Here is a 23,385-nt window from a genome sequence, read left to right on the forward strand (position 1 = left end):
TATCCCGGGCTGCATCAACAGAGGGGTGGCAGCAGGGACAGGCAGGGGGCTGTTCCCCTCTGCTCCCGAGACCTCATCTGCAGTACCACGTCCAGGCCGGGGTACTGTCCAGGGTTTGGAACTACAAGAACTTTTAAACCTCTCCTAGCTCAGCCATTCCATCAGTGTTTTACAAGCGTGGCCGCCGTCGCAGCCCTGCCCAGCCGCTCAGCAGCCGCCACTCCGGGTTAACGAACGGCGCTAATTGCCGCCTAGCAGGGACGCACCGACACGGCGCTTCCTCGGCACCCCGCCCCGCGGCCGCCAGCCAATAGGAGGAGGTCGCTCTCATGACGGACAGCCGCCCCGCCCAGTGAGCGGGGCGGGGCAGAGGTGAGGGGGCGGTCGCGTTCCGCGCGCCGGATGCCGCGGCCGGGGCCTCGCCGAGGAGGAGTCCCGTGAAGCGGCGGCGGTGCCGCTGGTCGCTGTGGCGGACGGGAGGCGGCCGGAGCCATGTTGGGCAGCGGAGCCAAGGCGGCCAAGCCGTCCTTCGTGTCCTACATCAGCCCGGAGGTGCGGGGCGACGGGTGGGCGCGGCCGGGCGGGAGGGCTGGCGGGGCGGCGGCGGCGGGGCTGCGCGGCGGGTCGTCCCGCTCCCGTTGTCCCGCCGGGTTTCCGTGCGGTGCGGGGGCCGGGCGCTCGGCTGTTCTTTCGCTTGTTGGCGGGGTGCGGTGCTGGCGGCTAGGCTGGAGCGGCCGCTGGGCACGTGGCGTTGGTTCCGTGCCCTTCAGCTCCGTCGTGTCGCCGACCGCTGCGTTCCGGGAAGGTTAATCTTGGAAACGAGTCCTTTGTGCTTGTTGTCTTCCTCCTCGATTCCCCGCAGCCTGTGACAAAATAACGCTTTATCTCCCGTCCTCGTGATAGCTTCTGCGGGAAAATGTTTTCTTATCTTGTTAATTAGTACTGAGCAGATTGCTGAAGGGACCTTGGAGAACCCTCTGTTTTGCTTGTCGCTGTCTCTGAAATACCAGCGCAGAGTTACTGTGGCCTCGTTAAGTCAACTGTGCTGTACAAAGCCTATTTCCTTATTTGTGGCAGCAGCTCTGTTTTTGTAGGTTTTTCAGTCCTGGTGACGTGTAGTTTTGGCACTTCCAAAGCTTCCTTATACTCCCCAGTGAAAGGATACAGGCAGCAGGTACCAAGACTTCTTGGGTCTGCAAACACATCCATGTGAAGTCTGTCTTTTACCTCAGGAAAGTGGTTCCATTCTACAAATAAAGCTCCTGGAATCGAGGTAGGAGCTTCACTTGTTGGGCTTGCTAAAAGGTAGTTCACCCTTTAAGCAAGCGTGCTGGGTGATTATACTTCTCAGGGGACAAAAAGGCTGGTGGGAAAAAGTGTAAGTTACATACATGCAGTGCGCCAAGCCACCAAACGATGAAGAGTAGTTAACCTGGTCAGAACTACTGCTGTGTAACACTGCAGGAAGGATAATGAGAGCACTTAATGTTGAAAGATTTAATTAAGAACTTCATATCCTAATGTACCAGAGCTCGGTCATTTGTTTTTTATTTGTTCATGCTGCTTTCCTGACATACTTAAATTTCATGGACCCTTGCAGCTGAAGCTTTGAAATATGTAGAGGGTGACTTCTGCCACAAAGCTGCTGTCTTTCTGTGGCGTCAAGAGCTCAATGAAACGGAGGTCAGATGCTGGCAGCAAGTAAAGCAAGTTTAACTCTTTGCTCTGTCAAGTGTTACTGTCTTTCTGACAACCTGTAATTGCCCTATGACGTGATTGCACAGGAAGCTGGAAGACTTGAATGGTTTTTAGTAGTATTAAAAATGTAACTCTAGATATCTAATGAAACCTGTGAGGTTGTCTGGAGATCTAGACAACCATGTTAGATAGACTAAAAATAAGCAGAAGTGAGTATCTGTCAAGGAACTGTATTTTATGTGCATGTGGAAATGATAACCTTCAGGACACAAATTTTCTATATATGTTAACTTCCATCTAGCTGAGTTTTGAAACAGGCTATGCTGGTAAAACAGTGGAAACGTTCCAGTCCCTCTTCTGTGGAGCGTAATTTGGTGAACTGGAAACTCTCATTTCATCAAGATAATGCAGTTTCCATACTAGGGTAGGCTGGAGGCTGTTGCTTTCATTAGCAGTTGCCTGGAAAAGCACATAGGTGACAGTCATGTTTAGTGTCCTCCTCTGGTAGATTCTGCCACAAAGTGGGAAACAGCTGCACAGGGGCTTTGTGAGTTAAGGCTACATCTGGGTGGCGTTTGATCTGATGATGGACTCTCCTCTAAATGTATGGAGCCTTGCCTCCTTTCTGCTTCTGACTTGCAACAAGATTATCTGGCCCTACAGAGCAATATACTGTGTTATGCTGTGGCTGTTCATGCTTGCAACCTTGATGTTCATTGGGCTTGTCCTTCGTTGCCTGAAAAATTGTTTAAGACCTGATTCTAGGTTAGGGGAGCCCTTCACTAAAGAAGTTGAGCTTGGTTCCAGTCCCAGCTTGCCTGGCCTCCATTTTTTCCACTTAAGGGACACTATAGGTAATGCTCAGGGAGATCAAGCTTGCTTTAAGCTGCTTTTGTGCTTTTTTAATTGAAGAAGTGAGAATTCTACCCATAGTAATACTCCATGGCACGGTAGAAGTAAGGTGTAAACAGAAGATGCTATTTGTTAAGGAATGGAAGTGGCTTCTGTTGTGTTTCACAGAACGTCTGGAAAAGTGGAGTTTCTGACGTCTGGCTAAATATAACCTAGTTATGCTCTGCTGTATGGAGCCACAGATCAATCAGTGGTCTGTTAAGAGCGAGCCCATAGGATGTTGATATTAATGACACACTTCCCCTCAGGACAGACTTGGCTACCCTGCAGGAAATGGAGTGAACACCAGGGTGTAAAAGTCAATGTTTTTACATGCCTGGTCATAGGCTAGGAGTATTTGTCTGTGGGGACACAGAAAACAGAAGCGATGAATTACTTCATGTTTCCTAACTTTAAAACTTAGAAACTGTAAACTTATACAAGATTAACATGTGAATCATGTTTTCTGTAAAACCTCAGTTTGAATAAAAGCTGTGCTGTCAAACTTGATTAGAAGCTTACTCTTTATTTTGGTATATATGCTTTGAAGTTAAAATTCTTGTGTTAATTCTTCTAAGAGATTAGTTCTTGTATTAACGTGTGGCATGTTCTTTTTCTAACATATGTAAGTATCAACTGAAAATTCTGTAATTCTGTTCCATGCAGTTTCAGAAGAGCAGTAGTGGTGCCTGGTTGTTGCTTTGCCCCATCAGAGCTCTGAGTGAGTGTGGGGTCAAAGCAAGATCAGAAAGGGGGGGTGACTGCTGGTTATTCAGTAGATGCAGAGTGTGCCCTGTGGAATGTGAGTGGAAGTTAAGCAGTCTGTAACTACTACAAACACTTGTTCCTGATAGATCATGATATCTCACTGTGTATTCTGTGCTGATGGCTGTCCTGATTAGAGTGGTGGGGTGATGGGTGGTGTAAGGATTAAAAGTCCCCCAAGTAGGCAGCTGGGCCACAAGCTGACGTGGGGGAAACCGGGCACTGAAGTCAGAGGAGATGAGCAGAACAATGTGAGGAAAGAGGAAAGGATAAAAGATGAAACAAATGTGGAAAACATGTGCAGTGATCTAATGGGTACTTGGATAATGGAGCTGTGAAAGGAAGGAAAACAGGCATTTAGAGATTATTTTCAGTACTGTTATTTTGATTAAACGCGGTATCTCTTCTGTTTTATTTGGAATACAGGATGGGATTAGACTTGATCAGAAAATAGTCTTTAAGAGAAGACTGAGTGTAGTGAAGTATAGTTAAATTTAAAAAAAAAAAAAGTCCACAGCATGCTTCGGTATGCCGTGGAGCTTTCCTGCAGGCTATTTAAAAAAGCCATGTAACAACATTAGGCAACACCTGGCTATTGAAGCAAAGAATCCATGAGGAGTGTGGTGTCTGCAGGGCAGTCACGGTGCAGTCAGCTGAGGTTGGCTTGGATCAGTGAGAAGGATGATGCAGAACAAATTGTTGTGTGGTGTGCCATATCAGCCTGTGGTTCTGTGTGTTCTGAAGTTACCAGTCATAACAATGTGAAATGTTGGTGTGTTGCCTCTCCTCTCACTGTTTACTCAGATAACTTGGAAAAAGGCATGCAGAGTATGATACACACATAGGTGGAGAAAGTTTGTATGATGTTCAGTAAAGTGGAGGTCTTTGTTTTCCTCCTTTCCAAGGCAATCCAAACTTCCTGCGTAGTGTCTTCTACATGTCTCTTAGGTATCATTCCTAATAGAACTTTCTGTGTTGTATCTTGGGTAAGAAGTGTGAAGATGCTGCTTTAGGCACTCAGAATGAGGATGCTACAGGTGAAGAAGCATCAGCACAGAGGTGGGGTAGCTTTCAGTGGTCGTATACATAAAGTGCTTACATGCTTAACTTCTACAAATGTTTGACGAGTGAAGCTTCGTATGGTCTGAGCAGATTTTATAGCTTGTTGAAAGAGATGCACCTGCTTCTGCTGCCTTCTTTGCTTTTGGTTCTGTGCTCATTTGTTCTGTTCATGAACTGGTTCTGCTATCATTAAGCAGTAACAATAAAGCCAAGCACATGTAGAGGCTTCCAGTCTGGTCTTACAAACTGTGATTTACCTCACTATGTAGTCACACAAACCTGGTATAAGAGAGCATGAACTGTATGGCTGTGATTACATGGATGTTGAGGAGTGTGCCCTGTAGTGGCTACAGGCACTGAAGTCAGTCCCAGGATCTGAATGTCCCGAACTGGAACACTCTAGAAACTTTGAGTTGATAAAGAAGAAAAAGTAGCTAAACTGAGTTCAGTACAGCTTGTGCTGACTTGTGGCTGATTAACAACTTTTCCTCAGATTTTTGCCTTATCTCTTAAAAAGAACACACAAGAAGTGACGTTAATAGAATTCAACATTTTAGTGTCCTTCCTTGGGAAACAAGTTCAGCAGAATGGATTCTTTGGCAGTGTTCAGCTGCTCGTTGTTTGCATTCTAGCCATCCCAAGTGCATATGAGTGAAAACCATCTTTGCAGGATTTATGCTTTTGTTAGGGAATGTGAGTGTTAACTCTAAAATAGATCCCTTGTTTGTGGAGTTTCAGCAGTGGTAAGTTGTTGCATGGGAATTCTGCTTGTAGTTATTTCATCATTTTGTTTTCTGTTAACTGGTGGTGGAGTTGCATTTTTTAAAAGCTGATCTTTAGTGTATGTTTGACTGAAGTCTCTGATTTGCTGTGGTGCTAAGTAAAATTCCTGCTGTTTTCAAAAGTCAACTAATTTACCCTTTAACCACTCATGTCATAGGGACAAATCATTTTGAACCTGTTATAAAAAGCTTGTTGTTGCACTTTAGCAGATAAATGTTAACTCAAAAGAATTCTTTGGAGTCTTTTTTTCTTTTTTTCTGTAATTCTCCTGCAGCACTGAAGAAATGGTAGATATAGTGTGAGACTTAAGTGGTTTATGTATATACACAGTAGTTATTACATTCTTTGTAGTCTCTTCGAGGCTAATAGGAGAATGCAAAGTCAATATACTTCTGTATTGTTCAATACTAGTGATTGTTGGTGCACAGTTTCTAAGTGAGCCGTGCTGCATTTAGGTGCATGTAGGATATAGGATGCATAATTGTAAAGTCACTGGAAAACACAGTGTTCATTGCAGAGCTGCCAATGGTGAAAACCCAGCATTAGAAAACCTTATTTCTTCTCTGAACATGGCAGTGTTTGGCCAGAGCTGTATTCGTATAGTAACTTGTTTAGCTGACAAACATTAATTTTGACTAAAACTACTTGTGCAAGAGCCAGTCTTGGAAGTCAAAGCCAGTAAACTGTGTTCTGTTCTCTGTGTCAGCTGCCAACTGATTTTTTTCTTCGTAACACCACTGCTTTTTTAGAACCTTCACCTCTGTCAGCCTGCCTTGAAAGTCTGCTGCTCTCATAGTTTCCTGGTATTTTTAGTTTTACTATGCAGCTGTAAAACTCTTTTGAGCTTTGAGAGCAAATGTTTGTATGAAGGGTAAATGGAGATTATTTTTGTGCTCTCAGAACCTTTTTTTCCTGTTGCTTATGTGTCCTTGCAATTGCTTGTCTTGATTTGAAAAATCTGACTTCGGATGCTGTCAGAAGCTAAAATTAGTTTGCTTACTGCTGTGGCCCTGGGGGTGGTTTCCAGTTAACTAATAGTTTTCCACAAAAACTTGTGTGCATGCAAAGTGACTCTGACTGCAGGAGGAAGTCTGATCTGTCTAAGCAGGAAGGGCGCAGTGCATCTTCCTGTTTAATGCTCCTTCAGCTGGAGATTTTTAGCCCAACTGTCAGCACCTCAAGGCTAGAATAAGGAATAGTCAGGGTTGAATAGGTTTGTTTCAGGCATTTTGAGTCCAAACTGAAGTCCAAACATCTTCTGGCTTGTGTTCCCCCCCTTGCTCTGAAGTCTATTTCACTATAATCTTAGTGCTGTTGAAATGACTTACGTACCTTGATTGCAAAAATACACATAAGAAAAGTGGAAACAGCTAACAAGGATGAGGAATTAAAAACTACCAAGGGTGCATTATAAACAAATACTAGTTATATGGAAGAGTTTTCAGTGAACTCTGGGAGGTAATGTAACACTAGGTTTACACTTACCCATTTATTTTTACTGAAGAAACTTATGCTAGTAGTAATGCTTTTTTTTTTTGTCTGTTCCTAATGAAAGCAATTTCATTTTTCAATTGTGAAACTATCTTAAAGCCAGCTGTCTATTAGATAGATCACTAAGTGGAAGGAGTGTACTGCAAACTTTCTCTTTACTTTAAGAGAGGAAGTACTCTTCCCAACTTTAATTGTGCTGTTAGCTAGAGTGTGAGTGCAGTCATGTACAGTGTATATTAAAGATATGATTTCTGCCAAGAAGTAATTACTCTTCTTCTCTCTAGGAAATACATATAAAGGAACCAGTTGAAAAGGAAGTGAATCCTCATTTACTACCAGGTAACTGTGCTTAGAAGTAAATAATAAAAGAGCTACATAAGAGTTATTATTCGTACTCTCATTTGTGTATCATAATTACCCAAGTTACATCCATGTCGAGGATGGTAAAATACTTGTTTGTGGATTACCACCATGCAGGTTGAATATTTTAAGTATCTATCTGTGTGGATTATAGAGAATTTTTGAAAAGTTGATGTATATTTTGTAGAGAAGAGTACCTTCAGCTAAGATGCATGTGGAAAATAGTCCAAACTTCCATTTTGTCCTGTTTCCTTAAGGTTGTTTAGATTTCTTTTTTTATCTTCAAACTGAAGGCTGTGAACCTAGTAGATACTTAACTTCTATGTGCCCTGTTTCCAATTTTGAGCTATTTTGGCCTTTCCTTATCTCATTCATTGTTATGAGACTTATAAAATTTTCATTTGTTTGAAAAAAACATCAGTGTTTTCCAAGGTTAGGAAAGATGAGATTGCTAAGACAGACCACAAGTAAAAGCTTAATGTAATGTTGTTCTGTCATGATTTCCTTCTAGAAAGGAGTAGTCTAAGTGTCTGTATTTATTAAAACATGCTTTGATTTTAAAGTTGAAGTTGAGTACCTGCTAACTTGGAGATTAAAACTTCACTAAACATTTTTGTAACTTGTTTGAGAACTTTAAAATAGTTTGGGATGTGTAAAATAAAGAAGATTTCCAGTTAAGGCTATGGAAAACTAACTGTGAGAACACTATAATAATTAACTCAGATGTTTCAGCATTATAAACAGTGTAGTGGTGTGGAAAACTGGGACAGTTTTCAGTTTGTTCATTGACTGTATTAACTGCTCTTTACTGGGATTTGGGTTTTGTTTTTCAAGTATACATATCTGTAGTGGGTCTTTATTATTCCGTATTATTCTCCTGTTACTGGGCCATGGTCAAGATGCTTCTTGTTATAAAATTTGCTGTGTGCAGCGAACCATGGTTAGTTCATCTTTAGTCACGTTAGTAACCTGAGAGGCTCTCTGGGTACTGATTTCAAGAGCTTCCTCTTATTCTTTCTGTAAGTACTTAAATATCTACAAGCACACAGTTACATGAAGCAGCAAAGGAAGTAAACGCTAGTTTTAAGATGTACCATTATTTCAGTACGTATCAGTCGTTACAAGTTAATGTTTGTTTTATACAGGTGAACAGCTGCTTTGTGAGGCAAGCACAGTATATAAGTACATACAAGAAGATGGATCAAATCGTGGCACTTATGGAAAACTTGTATGCACAAACTTCAAGATTGCTTTCCTCGATGATGATTCTACTTCAGATGATAACGTAAGAAGACAAGTCTTCTTATTATGACCAAACAGACTCTGAAGAAGTATAGTCTCTTTGACTAAATAAATTTACTTTTCCTTTATATAAGAATGAGTATATATTTATAGAAAGTTTTAATGGTGCTAGACTTGTGTTAATCAGTCTGCATCTGTTGTTTTGATTGCAGCCAGATATTTGGGGGACAAAGTTTCAGGGAATTTAATATTGAAAACTAAGGCTTCTGCAGTAAAATATGGGGTTTTTCAAACCTTCTGAAAGGAATTTGGACAAGGCTGCACAGCCATTCCCACAGATCCCATGAGATATATTCTAAACATGGTAGTGACCTTGCTAATTTCTGTTCTGTTTTCAGCTTATTAAATCCTGGGTTTATAGCAAGCTGAATCAGCAAGTATTTCTCAGTGTAAGTTCATTATTAGTCACCTATTTCAGAGTAGAGCAGACCTGGAAATAGTTTGAATGAGCTTTGTTCACAACTATATATTATTTGCTCATGTAGTGTACATAAGCCTTCTGGCATTAGTATTTTGTGGCATCACTCAAGTTCTTTTTGAATCTGCTGAATTTGTGGAAGGTGAAGGAAACCTGACAGAATTGGCTTGTGTGACTTTATTTTGCCTAGTATTTTATTTCTATTTATTTTGCCTAGTTCAATTCTTATGTTGGAATAAGTGTCTTGAGAACACTTGGGATATGCATTCTTTTAAGACACTTTGTGTTTCCTGCCAGTTTCCCACAGTAAGGAAACTTTTCATAAAAGAGCTTGGATTACATAAAGTTACTGTATTTCCTGTTTACTGCAGTGATTCTAGTTCAAAATGGGACCTTCAGTAGAAATGTGTGTTTCAAAGTTACTTGGAGAGTAAGAATGATTGTAGGCATAGTAGAAATTTAAACACAATCTTCAACTTATATACCATGCCTGTGTAACCTAGTTTATCTGTATTTTAAGAGCTATTTCATGTTTTGTCTTACATAGCTTATAAAAATAAGAGTGAAACTGGTATTGCAGTATGTGCCAAGTACACACTTTACTCGTGAGAAGAGCTAGTTCTTAGTAGTGCAAGATTTCTGAGATTTTTTTTCCTGTGTTCTAGGAGCCACAATTTAAGAATAAGATCATTGGAGAAAATGACATAACCCTGCAATGTGTAGATCAAATCTATGGAGGTAGGTCAGCTCTTGATTTAATGTGTGTCACACTTCTAAATGCCTTCTAATTCTTGTTCTGTACATATCCTTTTCAGAAAATGAATAGAGTTCCTGCTTTCAGGACTAGGTTGGGTAATCTGGGTCATTTTAATGATGAAATGACAGATAGAAAATCTGCAAGATCCAGTTTCATCTCTCATGCTTATCTGCCCTAAACAAAATGTAGATTGATCAATTTCTTCAAAATACATTTATTCGTAGTGAAAAATGTACTGTACAAAGTCTCTGATTAAGATTGTACAAATATCTTATTCTAATACGTGTCAACTATTTCCCATAAATATGAAGTTAGAAATTGCATTTAAGCAATTGCATTGTAGAGTAGTACAAGCGAGTAATTCCTCAATGCCTTTTGTTTGTATCTAAGGGAACTTTATTGAGACTCTTGATTTCTTCAAAATGTCAAAAGTGGTAGAAAATGAGCTTTTACTTTACAAGCCAAAGTGGTGTTTTGCAGCACCTATGTTGCTTAAAAAAAAAAAAGTAGGCATGAGATTAGTAATTTGTAAGCAGTAAGGAAGACTCTGTTGAGCAGCCTTGTTTTAGATTAGTGTTCAGAGTATTTATGAACAGTGGTGTGGATCGGTGAAGGAGTAGATGAGGGAGAATATTGGTGCATTGTTATGAGGTAGTTTGGTTTTGTTTGCAGTGGCCTTGCTGATAGTACTTGAATCATAGAATCACTAAAGTTGGAAAATAACCCCAGGATCACCCAGTCCACCCATCTACCCGTCCAATAGTTCTCACTAAATGATGTCCCTCAACATAGTGTCCAGACGTTCCTTGAACACCTCCAGGGTCGATGCTCCACCACCTCCCTGGGCAGCCCATTCCAGTGCCTGACCACTCTTTCAGAGAAATAGTATTTCCTAACATCCAGCCTAAATCTCCCTGGCACAGCTTGAAGCCATTCCCTCTAATCCTATCACCAGTTACACAAGAGAAGAGGCCGACCCCCAGACACTACAACCTCCCTTCAGGTAGTTAAAAAGAGCAGTAAGGTCTGCCATGAGCCTCCTCTTCTTCAGACTGAACAATCCCAGCTTCTTCAGCCGCTCCTCATAAGGCCTGTGCTCCAGACCCCTCACCAGCTTTGTTGCCCTTCTTTGAACCCGCTCCAGGGCCTCAATGTCTTTCTTGTAGTGAGGGCCCAAAACTGGATGCAGTTCTTGAGGTGTAGCCTCACCAGAGCTGAGTAAGGGGGACAATCACTTCCCTGTTCCTGCTGGCACCACTGTTCATGATGCAAGCCAGGATGCTGTTGGCCTTCTTGGCCACCTGGGCACACTGCTGGCTCACGTTCAGCCCAGCAGCAATCAATATCCCCAGGTCCATTTCCTCTGCGCAGTCTTCCAGCCGTTCTGCCCCAAGCCTGTAGCGTTGTCTGGGGTTGTTGTGGCCAAAGTGCAGGACCCAGCATTTGACCTTGCTGAACCTCATCGCATTGGCTTCAGCCCAGCTATCCAGCCTGTCCAGATCCCTTTGTAGGGACTCACTACCCCCAGGCATATTGACACTTCCTGTCAACTTGGTGTCATCCGCAAACTTACTGAGGATGCACTCATCCAGGTCATCAATAAAGATGTTGAAGAGCATGGGCCCCAGCACCAACGCCTGGGGAACAGCACTCGTGACAGGTCACCAGCTGCATTTAGTTCCATTCACCACCACTCTTGGGGCCCAGCCTTCCAGCCAGTTTTCTTCTCCAGCCAAGAGTGTACCTGTCCAAGCCATGGGCTGCCAGCTTCTGCAGGAGAATACTGTGGGAGACAGTGTCAAAGGCCTTGCTGAAGTCTAGGCAGACCACATCAATAGCCTTTTCCTTGTCTACCAGATGGGTCACTAGATCATAGAAGGAGATCAGGTTGGTGGAGCAGAACCTGCCCTTCGTGAACCCATGCTGGCTAGGTCTGATCCCCGGTTGTCCTGCACATGCTGCATGATCTACCTCAAGACAATCCTCTCCATAACCTTCCCTGGCACTGAGGTCAGACTAACAGGCCCATAGTTCCCCAGATCCTCCTTACAGCCCTTCTTGTAGATTGGAGTCACACTAGCAAGTCTCCAGTCTTCTGGGACCTCACCAGTCAACAAAGAGGGCTGGTAGATAATGGCAAGTGGCTCGGCTGTCACCTCAGCCAGTTCCCTCAGCACTCTCGGGTGAATCCCATCTGACCCCATGGACTTGTGACAGTCCAGCTGGAGTAGTAGGTCTCTGACTGCGTCCTTCTGAATCGTGGAGGGTTTTGTCTGCACCCCAGCCAAGACTACCAGGTCAGAGAGTGGAGTACCCTGACGATAACTGGTGTGGCCTTTAATAATTTTAAAAGAAGGTTAATTGACACAGTTGTTTGACTCTCAGGCAAAACTACTAAATTACTCTTCATGTATTTCAAAACTGAACTTATTATGCTGTCAGAATAAACAAAAATAAACACTGAGCAGATGGTTTGGCTGTAAGTCCAGGTCCTACTTGTAGCAAGTAATGTGAGTGGGTTTATGTTAAAGCTGATGAGTGCATCAACGCATAGCTTACAATACTGTTGTAGCGTGCTTGTTTCAAATGGCTAAAACGTGGGATTGAATTAGTTTCTCAAATTTTGAATGGGCAAGTAGGGATAATTTTATCAATTGATGGTACTGTTCTTTTTGATATATTTTTAAGTCTTGTTGATTTTGCAGTTTATGATGAGAAAAAGAAACTTCTAACTGGACAACTGAGAAAATACCCAGAGAAGCTAATTATCTACTGCAAGGACCTTAGAGTATTTAACTTCTGCCTCAGATATACAAAGGAAGAAGAAGTAAAGCGAGTAAGTATAGGAACTTCATTTGTTCCATTAACCATTTAAGCATAGTTTTAGGTATTAGTTTCTTTGCTGGGGATTAGGGAAGGATGAATTTAATACTAAGAGATCCATTTAAGTTTAAGTGTTTTCTGAGCATTTCCAATTGAGAGAGAGAGACTTCTTTAAGCCAGCCTTATTCATTAAACATTTTTACATACAGCAGTTAAAAAGATAAAATGTAGTTGCATATGAGGATAAGTGGAGCTTGAGAGTGATATGTATAATTAGGTTCAGATCCAACAAACTTGTAAATCTGTTCTGTGCTTATGTGATACTATTTCACAACGTTGTGGACCTCAGTCTTTATAGTAGTAAAGCAGTTAGTTTCCTGAGAATTTGAGTGTTTTTTTAATACAAAACTATAAGTCTCACTAGCTTTATTTAAATGAGTCAATTTATAAATTGAACATGTAGAATGCTTCTCAGGGAGTCAAGTAAGCAAATTGCCCTGAACACAAGGGAAGCCCTTGCAGAAATTACTCTTCAGCTACTGTGGATAGAACCCATAGAGCAGTTTTGTTTGAAACCTGGGAGAGGGGATTGAAAAGTGATGTTGTTTACACTGACTGTTTAATTAGTTTGGGTGTTAATTTTTGGTCCTTTCCTAGATTGTCAGTGGCATAATTCATCATAGCCAGACTCCTAAGCTGCTTAAACGCTTGTTTTTGTTTTCTTATGCATCAGCTGCCCCAAACAACACAGGTAATTGTTCTTGTATTTTTAGATGGTATCTGTTGCATGCTGTTAGTTCCTAAAGCAGTCTGGGATGCTTAATAGCTGAGTTTGTACTTGGTTTATGACTTTACCTGATAAGCAGTCTGCCTCTGAAGATTCATTTGTCATGCATTGTTCCACTTTGTCCTAAAAATCTCGAAATCATCTACAGTTGATCTTTGTGAATGTCAGTGAAGTTGTGCAGAATTTTTGCAAGCAAGAGTAACATCTTTGGATTGAAAACTGTTATCAGTATTTGCAAATGCTTTTTGTATGCATCTCCCCAGGGTGCTCTCGTCTGGAACATATTTTGCTTATTTTATTACTGTTCTGTGTAGCACCGCAGTGAACCAAACTTCCTGTTCTTAACTTTTTAAATTATTACAGTTGCAATGGCCACTGACAAAGGATTTCCCCTTTCTCTCTTATTTGCAAGCATTCTACTTTTCCCAGACAACTACAAAAAAACCCATAGGTTCATATAGTGAGGTTCCAGTAATTATCTGACTTCCTTTTTGCTGATTTATTACATAACTTTCCCATTTGATCAAACTTCGCTGAATAATACAGAATATTCAAAACTTAAGATAAAAAGTTATCAGTGCACTTTTTAGTACTCAGTGGTTCTATCTTCAGCTGAAGCAGTAGTGTTAAATTAAAACCCTATTCTTGATGCACCAGAAATACGTGCTTCTTTTCCAGAAGAAAGTTTTCCTTGTACCCAAGATGTTAAATGGACACTTATCAAAGTATTTCATGAATTACAAAATCATTGGATCAGGTGAAACCTTTGGATATCAACCAGTCATGTGCCTTTCCATCTTCTCCGCTCTGCCCTGCACCACTCAAAGTAGTCTCAACTACAGCAAGTTCCTCAGAATTGCATCCAGTTGAGTTTTGAATATCTCTAAGGACGGCATCCACAATTCTGGGGCAACTTATTTCATTATTTGGCTGATCTCATTGTTATTCTTATGGAATTTGCTGCATTCCAACTTGTGCATACTGCCATATATCATCTCACTGGATACCTCTGATAGTCTAGCTACAAATTCTTTATTCCTGCTTCTCCCATCTACCCCATCAGGAGTTTATATGTGTTGAGATCCCATGGAGTTTTCCATTCTTCAAGCTGAATGGTCTCAGCATTCAGGCTCTTATCTCTTGTTTCAACAAACCTTGAGTGGATCTTCACCTTATTTGTACTGTTCCTGTCTTGTACTGAGGACCCCAGTGCTGGATACATTGTTCCAGCAATTGCCTCTCCAGTTCTAAATTGAGAGGAATAATCAGCACATTCAGGTTGTGGGAAAGTGGTTTAATTAATGCAGACCGAAAATACGTTTGCTTTCTTTGCTGCAAGGGCACGTTGCTGGCTTAGGCAATTCATCTGTAACTGCTATTCAGTTTCAACTACGAACATCAGAAAAAGGTTTCTCCAGGTGGAGACTAAGTAAATGTGGAAGAAACTAATCTTTATTAGGCATTGCAGTTGTATCTTCCATGGAAGTTCTTATCGTTTCAGTTTTGCAGGATGTTTAATTATGACCAGTGTCCAGAACAATTGACATTACTCCATAAATTATGTGTCTGTTGAATTAGAATTGTGGCTAAATTAGACTGCTGTTGCTGAGGTGCCTAAGTGGAAGTATGGGACAAATCTTAGTTGAAATGATTGTGGCCAACTGCTGTAATCAGTTTTCCATTCTTACTAAATTCCTCAGATTCAGTGTAAAACTCCTAGCTGTGATGAAAGAATGAGCATTAAATGAAATGCAAAATCTGAATTAACATAATTTGTCTGATAGATGGAAGAAACCAAACTGTGATGTTTGATACTCTTGAAGACTGGCGTGATGAGTTGGAGCGAACAAAGGGGAACGTGCAATACAAAGCAGTATCTACCAATGAAGGCTACAAAGTCTCTGAAAAGTAAGCTTGCTATGTCTAATAATGAAATTTAGATATACATCTCATTCTTGCAAAAAAATTAATTCTTGGCATCATAAGGTAGCATTATGCCTGATTTTTAGTATTTGATTTACATCGTGTGTTATAGTATGCTTTGACTTGGGAGGTTGTTTTATGCAATCCTTGCTCAAGCAGAATTAACTTCCAAATTAGGTCAAGCTTAATCAGAACGTTCTGATTATCTCCAAGGATGAAGAATACCACATTAAAGTGGAATTAAAATAATGTGGGTCTAGTGTCTGTACTTTGTCACACTTAACCAGCCAGGATGATACTTATCTTGTTAAAAACTCAAATCACATGCAGTTAAGATTTTTTTTTTAATTTTTTGGGGAAAAATAGTAACTGGTTTAAAGTATGTCAGTGAGTGTGCTGGTGGAAATTAAATTATTGCTCCAGTAGTGGAAGGTTAGAGATGTATATGCCTTCCAGTTACCTAAGGAGTATTTTGAGACCTGTACAATACATTATGTACTACTGTTCAACAGTTAAATCCTGTAAGGTTTCACAGACCTTGGAAAGAAAGTACAATTTTCAAAGTAGAGCTAAATCTTAATTACTCATTCTGGATCTGCCTTGAGACTCAAGCTAAGATTAAATACTTATCGTGGCTTGTGTGGGCCTTAAATGTAAGTCGTATCTGATACTGGAAACTCATGGTATATTAAATGACATCCTTGAATTGTGACTCGCATGGCTTAGAAGATGCAGAAATTGAATTAGTTATCTAATATTACGTGGATATGGTTGAAACAGCTAGTAGTGTGAGAACAAAGACTGTCTTAATGATCATTCGTGGATGTTATAATTGAATGTGGGACTTAATTGCAGCCTTATGAAGTCAGGGTAGTGCTTTCAGTGAGAATGAACAGTTCGGGATTGGAAGAAAATGTTAACAAGCTGAAAATTTTGTTGAGGACAAAATTAGCTAGTTGGAAAGATTTTTGTTGCTCTAAGAGTGAATACATAATTAGCATGTGGGCTAAAGCAAATGCCATCATTAAAGGAGCTTGGAGATTGTTCTTTGTTCTGTTCCCAATTGTATGAAACTTTTTTTTTTTGTCATCTTAGGTTGCCTTTGTATTTTGTTGTTCCCATATGCGTTTCTGAAGAGAGTATTTTGAAGTATGAAGGCAGAGGCATTCCTGTAAGTATATATGCATATGTGGCTGAGGTCAATAATCATACTGAGATGATAAAATTCAACTACTACTTTAGATGTTACTGCATTCATCTTCAAAACGTGTTTCAAACAGTTCATTTAGTTTACATAGCCTAACAGTTCACATTTAGTTTACGTAGCCTATAGCAAAGGCAATAGATTTTGGAAAGAGAGGTGCACAAAGTGTTCTGTATTCCCTTGAATGGTGTGAAGCAAAGAATGTAATCTGCTGATTCACAGATGTGTTTACTTATATTAAATATATAACATCCTATACTCTGCATGTACTGTTAATTTGTGTTTCCATCAGCCTGTGTCTCATGAGACTGAGTCTGACTGTTACCTAGCTGGGGCAGGATGTAGGGCTGGAAATACATTTTGGGTATTGAGGTGAAGACCTGCATGTGCAGTTATAGTCGAACAGCTCCAGTTAGCCAGTTTGAGTACTGGTAAATAGTATGTCTGTAACAGTGCAGCATTTTTACAAAGCCAGTAGGGGGAAAGAAAAATCAACTAATTCTACCAGTCTCAACAGAAAATGAAATTAAATATATTCTACTGCCTGTAGCTGGATTTGGTTTCCTGGCTCGCACCACTCTTGAAGAACTGGCAAGACAGAATACAGACAAGAAGCAAAGTAACCTCACTTAGGACATTTAACCTTAGTTGCTGAGTGTCTGTCAAATTTGCCAATTAAAAACATGTACACTTCATGCTCTTAATCAGTTCATGAAGATAGTTCTATTCTGTCCTGTCTAATCTTTACTTTTCAATAGTGAAGATCAAAATAATTTAATTTACTTGCCTTCATTTGACTAGACAATATAAAGAACCTTTATTGCCTTTTGTATTGGTCAGAAGCTTAGTAGAATTCTTCTTATTTCAAATCCTCTATGGGAAGTTTGTGTTCAAAATATCTTGAATATATTTAATCTTGTAACAATGCAGTTTGACTTATGAGGGCTGCTCCAGAAGTAATGCCTCCTATTTGATTCCATCTGCCCACAGAGGCAGATGTTGAGAGTATGACTGTAGAGACTGAGCCTTCCCAACCAATATTCCTTTATGTCTTGTTGCCATGCCACTGATGGCAGTGAAGGTCGGATGGCATTTTGTCAGGCTGCCTGTGGAAGTGCATATGAAGCAAAGGTGTGTCATCGAATTCCTCCATGTGGGGAAAAATTGCACTCATTGATGTCCATTTGCACTTGCTGAATGTTTATGGAGACCAAACATTAGATGACAGTGCAGTGAAGCATCAGTGGTGCATCTTAGCAATGGTGACAGCACAGTGGGTCACCTCCCCTGGTGCAGATTTTTAAGTGTGGCATGCATGCTTTTATTCATCACTTGTGAAATGCATAGCTAATAGTGGTGACTACATAGAAAAATAGTGCTTTGTAGCTGAAAATTTGTTCTATTAATTAGTGTTATTGTGCTCTTCGTAACTGTTGCAATTTCCATGAAAATAAATAGGCATTGCTTTTCTAGCAACCTATGTAGCTGTGGAGCTCGTGTTTAATGTTTCATTGCCTTTGTTACTGTTTGCATACATGTATCTATTGTGAGTTATTTTGTGACTTAACTACTAGAAAAATACTACTATTTTGGTGGTGAAACTGAGGACTGTTGAGTTACTTACAAGAGCCATCTTTAGCAGATCTTCCAATGTAAATAGCATACTGAGGCATGTAGTTGGGATGCAAATAGAGAAGTTTGCTATTACTGAATCATGAATACATAAAACATTCAACAAAGCACAGCGTAAAGAAATTTCCTGTAATGATTCAGTCAGCTACTTTGTATGAAAGGGTTTATCAACTTTTATTACAGTAAATGTCTTCCTGCAGATTTGGTGTTGGTCTTGCCATAATGGTGCTGCTCTTCTCAAAATGTCTGCATTTCCCAAAGAACAGGATGACAGCACTTCACAAATGCAAAAAGCCTTCTTGGATGGGTCAGTAATAGCTATTCTGTCCACAACACTTTGCTTGGTATGGACCTTGCTTCTCTTTTTCCATATATGCTATATCTTTAAGCTTGCACGCATCAGGCTAGAGCTAAAAGTAATTTACTGTAGTGAAATGGGTTTAAGTCCTTTCCTAATAGCATCCCTGGTCAGTTGTGCAGGACTGTAATGTCATTGAAGACTTACTTGCAGAAATATATAATACCAGACTAATCTCTGTACAAACCATCCTTCTTAAGTAAAGCAGTGCCAACTCTGTAGTTCTTAACTACAGTAGTAGTATCATTAATTAATGGGCTCAGTTGTTTGCAAGTTAATGAGTCCGATGTCTTCATCTCTAAACATGAATTTTTTTAGTTGAGATAAATCTTTGTAAAATCAGCTGTCTTCTCAGCTGGTTTTTAGTACTTTACTACAGATGTGTTGGTAAGACTTTTTTTTAAGCTGAATTAGTGAGTTGGAACAGCTCAGCAGGTTGAAAAATGTGAAAGCTGAGTTAAAGAGAAGAACGTGATGCCTGCTGATGACTTGCTGCTTCCCTACACCCAGCTTTTTTTAACCTATTTGGTGTCCTGGAGAGAACTTATCTAATAATTTGCTCCTAAGAGGTGAAGTCAAGTCAGTATATATTATCGGTACTGCTTCACCACTAGCCGCTTGTTTGCCATAGATGGGAGCCTGTTAATCAGAGAATAACAGATAGTAACTTAATTTGGCTCTTTATTTTTAAAAACAAGAAGTTCTTAATTATATTTCCTTGAGAGAGGCTTTTGACCCTTCCTACAGATTCTCAAGCATTTCCTTCTGAAATGGGGAAGTTCGTGTGTTGTGGCTCTTCTTAATGCTGTTTCATAATGTGGAAGTAAAGCTAACAGTAAGCACTAATAAAATATCAACTGATATTCTGATCCTTATCTGTGGACTTCTGAACTTGTGGGCAGTATTGGTGTGTATGTATTTTTGCTATGGAATGGAGTACTAGTAGTTTACCACTAATATTTCAAAATATATGTAGATGTCCATAAGGATATGTTAACATGTCACTGTAATGGGAATCTTAACTAAGTCACACAGCAGATATATACAATTGACATCATATTTTATTGAAAAGGTTTTACAGCCAAATATCCTGCCAAAACTGTTTCAGTTTGGAAGAAGTGTCATAATTGACAAATAATTGCTTTTGCTTGATGCTCTTCTGATCTGATGTATCCTCTAGTAGATCTGGTGACCTGTGTTTCTGAAAGGTACTCCTGTAATTGTTACTTAAAGCAGTTTTCTGTTTTACAACAACCAGGAAACAAAATACTGTCCTGTGCTGACCAAGTGCCTACAAATTCTGAGTTATAAGCTGCAGTAGCTTTTGCAAAAACTTTACAACAAAAAGTCAGTGTAACAATAGCTATTTACAAAGTTGGTGCTTAGTATCTTACTCATACACAGCCTCTGGAGCATGAGTGAGAGGGTCCTCCCTGGTTCAAACCAAAGCTTACCTGGCCTAACATTTTTCTCCCCTCTTAGGAGTAAATGCATGTGTATAAAAAGTACAAGGCAGGGGTATACTGTCTTGTTTAAGTTGAAGCAGATTATTCTTTTACTCTCATGTCTCATGAACAGACTTGGTAGCTAAGTGCCAGAATATAACTTGGTAGAAGTCAGGGAAAATTGTGTCTGCTTGGAAATGAGGGTATTTCTATCCATTCTCTTTCTGGATTTGCCTGTAAGTAGTCTTCTATTAAAGTAATTCTGGTGTCTGTTGGAAAGACAATGCCTACTAAGGAAGTAGTAGTAAAAATCAAGCAGTCTTTGTAATATTCATAAAGTGCACAAATATGTATGGGCATTACTCTTCTCAGTGTGAGAGGTCAGAGCAGCAAAACTTTTCATAAGCTTGTAGGCAAGCTTCCAAACAGTATGTAGAATTTCATGGGGGCCATTAGCTTCTGGGGATCTGTATCTCTTAGTCTTATAGTGATTTCCCAAACTTAAGCATATTAACTTTGTATTTAATTGGTGCATTATTTGGCTTGTGAAGCAGAAGGCTTTAATGTCTTGGTGATTTGATATAGAATCTATAGGACAATTAGAAAACCTCCCTATGAACTCCTGAAGACAGATGACTTATCAAGCAGCCTTCCATCTCTGCAAGAAATCCAGACTGCGTACACAAGATTTAAACAGCTGTTTCTGATAGGTACGTTGAACTTCAAAGTAATCTTTGGTCTCTGAAATATGTAAATGAATGACAGTGCTGTTCTGTGTATTACGAAGGTAGCCCTTCTCTTTGTGCCTTATTTTCTGGTTAAATGCAGACTTATAAGTATGTAGCTAAGAACTGTGCTGATGACTGGCAGACTAATGGAGATCTGTAGTTCTTAGACTTATTTATCTCCTGCTAAGCAGTTCATAGTATTTGAAAAATCTGCTTAGAAGAGCAGCTTTTACTGGTTAAAATGTTCAGTAGTATACATTAGGTGGATTGAAATTGTAACAGACTTCAACTTTCTCTGGTACACTGAAATTGAATGTTTGATGTTAAGATTTTTTAATCCTTTGGGTTGTATCAAGTATTAGTCTAAATGCTAACTTTTCCAAAAGACTACTGTGGTTGGACGTAAGAAGCTGACAATCATTGAGGCACTGTATATTTGCAGCCTAGCTTTAATACAGTATCTAATGCCTTTTGGTTTTATACGTAGAATGTAGTGGAGCTGAAATTGATTGCAAACTGGTATGGATAATTTCTGTTAAATTTTCTGGAAAGGTTTTTGATACCAAAGAGAAAGGTAGGATACGAGAACTCATCAGAGGTTTGTAGTGAATATTTCTTTTTTCTAGAATGTGCTCTCAAAATTGCAGTGAATCCTTCATACTACTTAAAAGCTAAAAACAATGGGTTATAATTTCAATGTAGTTATTACTGTCTTAAGCTTCTATGAGAAAAAGACCAGCTTCAGTTTAAAACACACATCAGGAAATACTGTTTGCCTTTTAATCAGAAAAATGTAGGCTTGAAAGAAGCTGAATAAAGCAATAGCTCCCCTTCTTCTCTGCACTTAGTCTAAAGCTTTTGCACTCTTGCTTCCAAACTTGACAGCACTGCAGCCTTGTTACCTGCAGACCAGAATGAGCTGTTCAACTTGTCATTCTTGTCTGATGAATACTTCAATCAATGTGAATTACTGATTATCAGAATCCTAGCAGCATCAAGCCACAAAACTGGAAAACCAAGAGCAAACCCGAAGTAAATTATTTCTGAGAGTAGTACCACACTGCTGTTTTAAAAGTTCTGGATTTTTGATTCTGAAACTCTTACCTGAAAGACTTTCTAGCTAAACAGTTGAAATATCATACTCAGTCTTCATGGAGGCCTGAGCAATGCTCTTAAATGTCTCTACGTTCTTATATTTTGTATAATTTGTGATAAACAGGAGTTGAACTCAAACTCTAAATACATGTCACTTCAATGGATTACTCATGGAAATTAGAAAGATTCTTTTAATCAAGAAAAAAACACAGATTGCTCTTAGTGCTCCTTCATAGCTAGCCTATAATCTTTTAAATGATTCAATATTCTTTTGAAATACATGTTTGTTATCTCAAACTTGAATAGGAAGCTCAGTAGTAATAAAATGCATAGTCAATTCTTGCTGGGAGAGCTAAGAAAACAGTGTTGTTATATTCTTCATCGAAAAATATGCATAAAATTAATATTCAAATCCATAACATAATGCATAAGTGCAGTATTAAACAGTGTTTAGCTACAGCTTCTGGTCTATCTGTCTAGTTTTCAAATCTAAGTTAATCACTTTTCAATTGAACATACAACCTTCTGTGTGTAGCAGCTGTGCAGAAAAAGGAACATCCAATAATTGAAGTATTGAATAAATATCATTGGGCAACACTGTTTAGGCTGCTAGTTGATCTTCTGAATCCATTTTCACTTTTCTGGAGTGTTCTCCATGCATTCTGCACCTGCAAACCAGTACTTAACTGCAAGACCATTATACCAGTAGTGGTGTACATTGGTGATAATAGCTGAGTGAACTTGATTCTGGAAGTATATAATGGTGCTTTTGAGTTTGCATTATAAAGTATGCTCTAACTTCCATCTGGGCTCTCACCTCAAAGCAATGCTACCTGATTTCAGTAGCATTGTCTCTAGGCAATGTGTAGAGTTTACCAGTAAAATAATCCCTGCTGCCTTTTGTTGACAACTTCGCACTAACAGATGTCCTCTTTGGAGTTGATGCACCACTGTCTTTTTTTTTCTTTCCCTCCCACTTCTTTTTTTTTGCCTTTGCCTTCAGTAGGTTCCTATTCAATGTCAGGATCTTCAACTTTCAAGTTCAAATGAGATGAAGTGCTGTGTAAATTGAACATAAATGCTTAGTTTCCAGAGTCACAGGATCTGAGTATTCTCCTGCCACAACTTTGCAAACTCATACTCAAATTTTCATATACTTTCACATAATGTATGTTCTGAAGCTTTAGTATAGTCTGTCAGTTCCCAAGACCATTAATTTCCATGGCATTACTACTCTTGAGCAAGCCAAATAACATTGGCTTTTCTTTATTCTGGTACAAAGCAATCAACTTTGCTCTTTTCTTTGAATGTTCTCCAGTGTTATGCAGTGTCAAAGCTCTGGCCTGGCTCATCCTGGTTCCATGACTGATGGGGTGGAGGGACCCACAGACCATGCTTTAGGAGAGGGGGAAGAGGGGTAGGGAAAAGGTAGGGAGGTGGGCCTAAAAACAAAACAGTGGAAAAGAGCTAAGGGAGAAAACTAACTTACTAAATATAATACTAACTTACTAAATAAAATATTAGAATGCAAGATTACACAATATAATACAATATAATTGGAATTGAAGCTAATAAATAAAATGAGATTAGAGAATGCCCAAAACCTAAGGCCCTAATGTAATGCTGAAGGTGAGACAGCCAGGGAGCACACACTGCAGAGGTGATCAGTAACAGAAGGGGCGGTCTCGTGACTCGTGAGCAGTTTCATCTTTCCCTCTGAATGGAAAATGGAAATGTAACAGTTAAGTCTTGTGGGATTTGTAGTTCTTCTCTTCTGAGAAAAGTATATCCAGAAATACTAACAGTCCTCGGACCTGGAGCATTTACTCTTTAACTTCCAGTGCACTACATGATGTTACAGTG

At 39.7% G+C, this 23,385-nt stretch overlaps 1 protein-coding gene across 2 annotated transcripts in view; it reads left to right on the forward strand.

Annotated features, from left to right (window-relative positions):
* Window positions 1–356: 356 nt before the first annotated feature.
* Window positions 357–23,385, forward strand: part of MTMR12 (myotubularin related protein 12) — a 32,933-nt gene continuing 9,904 nt past the window's right edge. The window contains exons 1-11 of one of the 2 annotated variants that reach the window (XM_090131125.1): window positions 357–552; window positions 6,975–7,029; window positions 8,196–8,335; window positions 8,691–8,741; window positions 9,436–9,508; window positions 12,233–12,363; window positions 13,008–13,101; window positions 14,922–15,045; window positions 16,156–16,231; window positions 18,097–18,203; window positions 20,285–20,409. In XM_090131125.1, the coding sequence (XP_089987251.1) occupies window positions 493–552; window positions 6,975–7,029; window positions 8,196–8,335; window positions 8,691–8,741; window positions 9,436–9,508; window positions 12,233–12,363; window positions 13,008–13,101; window positions 14,922–15,045; window positions 16,156–16,231; window positions 18,097–18,203; window positions 20,285–20,409 (1,036 nt within the window). In that variant the 5' untranslated portion in view covers window positions 357–492. The remainder of the gene's footprint in view (window positions 553–6,974; window positions 7,030–8,195; window positions 8,336–8,690; window positions 8,742–9,435; window positions 9,509–12,232; window positions 12,364–13,007; window positions 13,102–14,921; window positions 15,046–16,155; window positions 16,232–18,096; window positions 18,204–20,284; window positions 20,410–23,385) is intronic. The other variant, XM_090131126.1, reaches the window with a different exon arrangement.

The sequence above is a fragment of the Phasianus colchicus genome, chromosome Z (assembly GCF_987193195.1).
Source record: "Phasianus colchicus chromosome Z, bPhaCol1.hap1.1, whole genome shotgun sequence".
Taxonomy (NCBI): Eukaryota; Metazoa; Chordata; class Aves; order Galliformes; family Phasianidae; genus Phasianus; species Phasianus colchicus.